This window comes from Oryx dammah, unplaced genomic scaffold, assembly GCF_014754425.2.
Source record: "Oryx dammah isolate SB20612 unplaced genomic scaffold, SCBI_Odam_1.1 HiC_scaffold_14, whole genome shotgun sequence".
Lineage (NCBI taxonomy): Eukaryota > Metazoa > Chordata > Mammalia > Artiodactyla > Bovidae > Oryx > Oryx dammah.
In genome coordinates this window covers 16576116-16584482 of record NW_024070198.1, presented here as the reverse complement: position 1 = coordinate 16584482, position 8367 = coordinate 16576116, and the positions used below count along the sequence as shown (strand labels likewise).

The window sequence follows — 8367 nt, the reverse complement described above, 5'->3', positions numbered from 1 at the left end:
GTGATGGATTGAGAGTTTTGGATTAGAAGATGCTAATTACTATTATATATTTTATATAATTATTATATATTATTAAGCTATTATATATAAAATAGAAAAACACCAAGATTCTACTGTATAGCACAGGGAACTATTTCAGTATCCTGTAATAAGTCATAATGGAAAAGAATATGAAAAAGAATATATATAACTGAATCATTTTGCCATACACAAGAAACACACAAATTGTAAATCAACTATACTTCAATACATTAAAAAAATAATTTATTAAATTTTATTTAACCCAGAATTTCCCCAGATTATTTGAGCACAGAACTCTTGTTTCCCCCACAGGACAGGCATTAACATGACATGGGACACTAATTGTCTCCAAACTGCTTAGCAAATATTGATTAATCTGAAAGTAATATATTGCAGACAAGATCATTGTTCTTGGTATCAGGTTTCTACTGGGGTGGTAATCACAAGATTGGAAAGGGGAATCAAAATGAAAAATGCTGTAAAGGCAGAATGGGCAGGTCTTGGCCAGGACAAGCCCCTGTCACTTCAACACTGATAAAGTTGATTCTGATCTTGGTTTCTTAAGGAAATGGTGGTGTTAATCATGATAAAATGCAGGAGGAGGAGCAAGTTCATGAGGAAAGGTAGAGCTCAGTATAAGTCATCCTAAGTACACACTGTTCCCTATCACAGGACTTTCCTCCCCTCTCGTCTTAGAACCTTGCTATAAGAAATGACATTGTTTCTTAGGAGACTGTATCTCATTTTTCATTGACTAATCCATGTTCTCTGATAGTCATTGTGCAAAAGGGATATAGAAATAAAAAGTCAACTCAGGTGCTGATGAGGGTGATTCCATCATTATATCATCAATATAAATTTAGAAATTAATTTACTTAAAATAGAGAAATACAAAAGGCATAAAAACACTTTTAAAACATGTAGTCTTAAATGCCACTTTGAAAGAAGAAGGTTTATGGAGACATTCTTTTCCCAATTACTTTAAAATAATTAAATAAATATTAAAATAACTATTTAAAAGACTATTGTGATTAAACCAATTATGTTCAGTTGTATTAGATTCTTGTGCAAATAAAAATTGAGTAGTTAACTATACACTGTCTTAAACATATAAGGAAAATAAATAGAAGGTCTCTTAGTTAATCTGTCATTTTGGAGAATGTGAGATTGATGTGGGAGGTGCCAGAGCATCCTGGTTAAGGCTGTGGAAAGAAGATGGAATTAGTGATGTCTTGGAAGAAATGACATTTTTTTAAAGAATATTCTTTGGCAACATAAGTGGGTTTCAGTTTATGGAGAACATGCTTTATGTTTTAGGTAATGAGACGCTGGGGTAGACTGAGGCATTGTGCCCAGGGTTTCATGCATTTTCTGTTACAATTAGTCATTCATGTCCTTTGCCACATGACTCTGCAATTTTTCCCAGTGTTTCTTCAATTGGTAAAGTTGGGGCTGGTCATATGACTTATTTTGGTCAGTAGAATGTGAATGGAAGTGACAGGGCCAAGTCTGGGCCAAGACCTGAAGAGGCATCTTGCATTTTCTGTCCGTTTCATGTCCCTTCTACTCAGAACATGGCTCAGGAAGCCACCAGACAAGAAGAGTGGGAGATACATGGAGCAGGCCTGAACTTGACCTACTGCCAGAAATAGAGATACTAGCTGACTTGAGACCCATGAACATGAAAATCAATGTTTATTGTGGTAAGCCACTGAAAATTTGAGGTCGTTATAAGAAATTAAAGAAAAAAAAATTGTACAAACTGAAATACTTGGCTAGTGCAGACTAATTGTGAGCAACTTGTTATGTTCAGACAAGATAGCAATTATCAAACTCTGAATCAGAGAGGGATGAAACCATTTTGGTGAAATTCAGCTCATCTTTCAAACCAACAATACATGAAAATATATTTTAATAGTAATTTTACTATTATATGGTAAACTTTGTGAGCTCTTAAGAGACTAATCTTTATTTTAATATTCAAATTTATACTTTGACTATAGAATATAAGCATCCAAATTATCTTGTATTATCTTTAAATCCAGATTAAATTTTCTAAAGTTTAGGGTTAATCATCAAGCATCTTGGTCTGAATGACAGGCATCTCTACTGTCACAAAAAAACGCAACAAAACCTGAGGAATAATGTGAAATTCTGAGCTGGGATGTTAAAAGCTTGTTAAGGATAATGTTAAACTTCATATATAATAAATAATAGCAAGGATGTTACAGCATCTATAGCTGTTTAAAGAAGTCTCCCTACCAAAGAAAGACAAAGTACATCACCTGTGTTTTTTAGCTTTGAATGTACTTTTTGATATGTGCTGTTTAATGGTAGCCACTAGTCACACATGGCTATTGAGCACTTAAAATGTAGTCCTGATTGGGATGTGCTCTAAGTGTAATATACACAACAAATTTCAAAAACTTACTATTAAAAATAAGAAATCTCATTAATTACATATTAATTACATGTTGAAATGGTTTCTAGGCACCTTCACCATAAGTATCTTTGCCATTGACACCTCTGCCACAAGCGTTTTTGCGGCAAACATTTTCATCAAATAACTCATTGCCTATAAGGCACATTCTCCGTGAAAGATAAAATAACTGAGGTGAGAGTTTTTGGTTTGACAGTTTGGTTTCAACTGGTTAAAATGTGTTAGCATTTCTTCTAGTTGGCAACACTATCGATGGCTTTATTCAGCTGGCATATGACACTGATTTGTCCCAAGAGTTGGTTTCTTATTTTGAAACACTACTTTGGAGGAGAAAGAGGCCACAGTCCTAGAAGGTGGAGAGGGAAACCCACGTTTCCCACATGACTTTGGAATGTCTGTCAACGAACACGTGACAGTATGCCAAGAGCAAACAACAACTGTGTAGAAGCTTTCACAGCACAGCACAAAGCTCAGTTACAAAGATGCCTCTAGGTACTTGGAAACTTACATCACTCTTTATGAAGGAAGAAATTTTAGTGAACAAGAAAAAGTATGATGCAGAATGAGGAGACAAACCAATGAGCCGAAAAAATAAACCCCGTATAAAATGCTATGAATGAAAGACTTGGAAGACAAGTGCTTAGGTACAACCTGCAAAGTAAAATAAGCTATTTGTACAGTATTGCCATGAATCTACACACATTTTAAATGTACGCAAACATTTTATATTTCATAGTGTCTTGAATTTGTTATTCATTTCCTTGTGTCCTTTAATTGCCCCTCTTTTATTTTCCATTATTTTATATTTTATGGCAAAATTGCTTCCAAGCCAATTACTACAGTGAAAATGTGGCCACAAGTGCTTGTGGCAAAGACGTCTATGGCAAAGATGCTTAAAGCAAAAGTACCTAGAACCAACAGTAACACTTGTAGATGTGGTTCCTGGCACACTTTGTTGTGTAAATACCATGACACCAAAAAGGCATGCCACTCTCACTCATGAAGTTCTCTCACTAAATTAGATCCTGGGACAGTAAGATATAGCATGGCTTTAGTGAGCATCTCAGGGAGCATCTTTGTGGTGCAAGTGGTTAGCATGTTTAGCAAAATGGAAAGGTTGATGGTTCATGTCTACCTCAGGATGATCTTATACATGGCCAATTTCTTGGTGATGAAAATATTCTGGAATTGGATAGCAGTGAGAGTCGCACAGCATTGTGAAGGTACTAAATGCCACTAAACTGTTTATGTTATAATGGTGAATTTTAGGTTCTATGCCTTTTACCACAATAAAAACCAACCCCAGGAGATGTTTTGGAGGACACATTTTTCCAACCTTATGTTGCAACTGTATTTTTCTTCCTGACATGTGTACACCTAACTAATATGCCCTGATATCTGAATGCCTATATATATATGTACAGCAGCTTTTAAAATAATCTCTGGTATGGGTGTCCCACTCTGTAGCATTCTTGGCATCACCCAGGAATATGTGACTTAGGCAAAAACCCTCTTTTGGCTTGGATTAACTATTATTGCATAAGCACAGAAATTCCTTTGCAAGACTCTTTTGCCCTAGCACACATTTGCTTAGTCTAGAAAATTTTCCCATGGAAAGGGCAGGCTGGGCTTGGGTGTGTGTCTGTCTTCTCCAAAGGCATTGTATGGCTTTCTTAATAAATGGGAAACAGGTCTGTAAGATCACAACTGAATTAGTTCCCAAGATTCTTCTTTTAGCCAGGGCAGCTTCCCAGCACAGGACTCAAGATTCTCAGTTCTTTTGGACAAAGTCAATATTGTTCTTTTATAAAGCAATGATCATGAAAGGAGGCAGATCTTTAAGACCCACACAAACAGAGAGCACAAAAGAGAAAGGGGGGAAGTTTGGAAAGACTCACAGAAAAGACAGTGTCTGCCAGGAAGTCCTTGAAGCAGAGGGTGGTGAATACCTCCCACGGAGAGGCTTTAGCAAAAGCCAAAGAAGCCTCATGCTGGTCAAGACTGGCCTTGGTGAGCAAGAGTGGTGAGCTTGTTGCACCACTGTGGAGGAAAGTGCTTCCTGGGCAAGTTTTCTCACTCCAGCCAGAAGATTTCAGCTGCTCCTGCTATACCATGTCTTTCCAGATATACGAAGGCTTGTGAAAGACAACTATGCCTACGATGATCACTGCGAGCAGGATCAGGGAGAAGAGGACCATGAGGAAGACATAGGTGGAGTGGGGGAGGGGTGCGGACAATGGCTGTTCAGCTGGAATCTTGTTGGTCAGGTTCAGCATGTAGCCCAAAGTCCACCCAACGCTGGTGCTCCGGACCTGCAAACAGTGGGGAAAGTGTTGTTTCTGGTTTGAGGATTAAATGAGCTTTCATTCAACCCTGCCCATAACACTGAACCACTAGGAAGTAAAAGCACCACGTTCGGTTCTCTAAAGGGATTCCTTCTATATTTTGAATTGGGAATATGGCTGTGAGGAGACAGGAGCAAGTGATTAGGAGAGTGTGGGGCCTCACTACTGTATTCCCCAAATTCAGTGAATTTGGTGAATGATGGCTCAGTTCTCCTGCCAAGAAGAACTTAATTCAAATTAGGCCTTTGGAAGTTTGCATTCCTCTTTTGCTGTTTGTGTGAATGTGGGTGGGTGAGGTGGGGAAGGGGGCTGGAGGCTGACAGGAAGCAGGGAAAAGACGAGAGATTAATGACTGTCCCTGTCCTTCTACATCCATGTCAGGCCCAGGAATCAAATCCGTACAAAACCAGGACTTCTGTTATGATTCAACTAGGGAAAACCTGGGGAATAATCCCCATCAAGTCAGTCTTACTCGACGGATGTTCAAAGACATTGCATATGCATGAGAAAGGATTATTCTCAAGTGAAAAAACATTCTCCAACCCTGCCATCTTCCTAGGGACATTTTCAAATCACCTTGAAATGTATTGAAATATAGGTAGTCTGTGAATAATAAATAATTGTGGAAATGTTTCTATTACATGAGTTGTATGTAGTCATGGTAGGAAAATCACAAAGTACAGATATCTTCTTTTTTGAAGATAAAACCACCTCTGCTTCATCACTCGGAGTTGTTGTTATTATCATTTTGTCTTATATCCTACCAATCTCTCTGTGCATATTTTTCACAGAAAAAAAGTGGAATTAAATTGCATGTAGAATTCACTTAACAATTCTTTGTAAATATTATCCCACATCTCTTAAGGGATTTCTGCAGCATTATCACTGGTATGAACTGCCTTATATGGTCATTTTTACTCACTTTATTCAATTATTTATAAACCCTAGAAATGGAGTAGTTGGACAAAGTGATGTACATATTTTAAGGCTTCTAGCACATATTGCCAAAACAGTCTTCCCAAAGGTTATGCCAGTTTACATCCCAGCCAATATCATGTGAAATGCTCCTCTCCCCTATGCCTTTACCAGTACTAGAAATTAATAATTTATAAAATGCCCACTTCCTTTTATGGGAAACTGGAACTTTATCTGACTGCCTGTGTCAAAGAAGCCTCCAGAGTTACTGGAGTTATCACCTAGGGTTTAGAAATAACAGATCATAGTTGTACCTCAGCGAATATAAGTCTGACATAGACATCTTTCTCAAACAAACAAACTATGATGCAACAGAAGGAAAACTTGGATGTTAAAACAAGGAAAAGATTCAAATTAGCAAAGGCAATATTGACAAGAGTGTGGTGAAACTGGTACTTTCAAGGCCACCACAGTCCTCTGCCTTAATGCTTTGTTTTGCTTGAAGTCACCATATTTAATAAAGGGGTAAATTGTTTTTGCCATGAATTGGTATGAGTTTAAAAGGTAGAGAAACACTGTCCTTAATATTTTTCATCAGGAACGAGTGTGTTCATGTGTCTCACCGCCAATGTAAATGTTGCTCCAGGCCTGAGTGCCTGCAGGTGATGCTTTGGTAATGCACAGCCATGAGGTTGCTTCTTTAAGGCTTATGCTAAGCCTGATTTCTTAAGCAAAGGCCCCCATGCACAGTCATTCCTCTCATTCCTCACAGTGAGCTTTCAGATTGGTCATTCTTAAAGCTGCAATGAACAAGGCCTTCACCCCTTATAAGAAACCATGATCATCCTTTCTGGATTCATGAAGGGGCCTTTGGGATGGATGTTGAAGCCAGCACATAGAATCACTGTGGCTGTTGAAATACTGTTATATTACTCTAATATCTTATATTTTGTCTTATAAAGGGTTAGTCATTGTTATATGAGCAGAAAGGTGAGGCTGAGGATGTAAGTAGACCTCCTTAGATAGGATGCCCACAACTTGGCTGGTCAACATGCCAGGAGAGCCAGACACAAAATGCCAGCTTGGGTTAGAGTTGAGGTGGCAGAACAGGACAACAGGCCAAAATTTAAATTAGGTTGACTCCTACCTCTTTCAAACTCAAAGCTCTCTCAGTCACTACCACCCGACTTCCCCCTTAACCCAACAAACCTTGTTCATGAAGTGAATATTTTTCCAGGACTCAGCTGTAAAATGGTAGCCATTCAGGAGGAGAGCCAGGATGTAGGTGCCAGAAAAGCAGTATTCACTCAGGTATTTCTCCTTCACGTCACGAAAACTCTCCTCCACCTGGAAGCAAAGTGAAGAAAACATCATACTTGTACAACAGGCCCTTCTCGATAGCCGTCATGTTCACTACTGAGTGGATCAAGGGAGTAGAAAGCCCCAGCTCACATGGGCCTGAGGGTTGGCCTCTGTAGAGGCCTTTGGGAATGGTGCTGCACGCCTTCCATGGGTGCAGGGGTTCATACTTTAGGGTCTGTTAAGGAATCTTTTCCTCCACAGGGTTCTATGACACATTAATAAGTGCTCCAGGAGGAAAAAAAAAATCTAGTTTCTGCGGTCTGATAGGTTCAATAACATGGAATTTTACTATATTTTTTCATCCCTTGTGAAACATTTTCCACATATATTCAAAACTGAAAAAATGTTACATGAAAGAAATCATTAATTTTTGTTTAATGAGCTTGTCCACTTACACACACATCTTTTCAATAAATATAGTATCCATATTTTCATTTTACAGATCTTTAAGTGTGGGGAAAATTTGATCTTTGTTAAGACATTTCAACATGTAGAATCAAAAGAACTAGGGTTGGAGTCCTGACTCTATCCCAGCTTCCTGCCCTTTGTTGTTGTTGTTCGGTTACTAAGCGTGTCTGACTCTGCAAGCCCCTGGACTGCAGCATGCCGGTCTCCTCTGTTCTCCACCATCTCCCACAGTTTGCTCAGACTTAGGTCCATGGAGTCAGTGATGCCATCCAACCATCTTCAACCTCTTTCTCCCCTTCTCCTCCTGCTCGCAGTCTTTCCTAGCATCAGGGTATTTTCCAGTGAGTTGGCACAGTTACGTTCAACAAACACTGCTCTGGAACCCAGTTCAGGAAGCATTTTGCTCAAGAATCCAAGATGCTCGTCTTTCTCCACAGATTACCAGCAGCTGCAAAAAGCCTCCCCTCTTGTAAAGGGCTGAGGCATATCTGAGCTGCTCTTTCTGAAAGCCCTGAATATCCTCCTTCATGTCCCAACTCAGACAAAATACTTAAGAGAAAATTCCAAATGTCCAGGCTTTTATACAGTCTTCCTTCCTTGGTTGTCAAGAGAACAGCATTCATTTTCAATTAATCACATATCTTCAGAATGAGAGCACCATGCATTTTGCAACAGTGTCGACTTAAAACAGCTGCTGTTTTTAGCCACTCCTAGATGATCTGTTTTTTTAAGAGCAGAGTATATGCAGATGACACCACCCTTATGGCAGGAAGTGAAGAGGAACTAAAAACCCTCTTGATGAAAGTGAAAGAGGAGAGTGAAAAAGTTGGCTTAAAGCTCAACATTCAGAAAACTAAGATCATGGCATCTGGTCCC

The 8367-nt window shown here is 38.9% G+C and overlaps 1 protein-coding gene across 3 annotated transcripts in view; it reads right to left on the bottom strand.

Moving 5' to 3' along the window:
* Nucleotides 1-237: 237 nt before the first annotated feature.
* The window catches only part of ENTPD1 (ectonucleoside triphosphate diphosphohydrolase 1), a 98924-nt gene continuing 90794 nt past the window's right edge, over nucleotides 238-8367 (bottom strand). For all 3 annotated transcript variants that reach the window (XM_040254622.1, XM_040254623.1, XM_040254624.1), the window contains 2 exons: nucleotides 6931-7068; nucleotides 238-4773 (listed from right to left, as the gene is read on the bottom strand). In XM_040254622.1, coding sequence (XP_040110556.1) covers nucleotides 4567-4773; nucleotides 6931-7068 — 345 coding nt within the window. In that variant the 3' untranslated portion in view covers nucleotides 238-4566. The remainder of the gene's footprint in view (nucleotides 4774-6930; nucleotides 7069-8367) is intronic.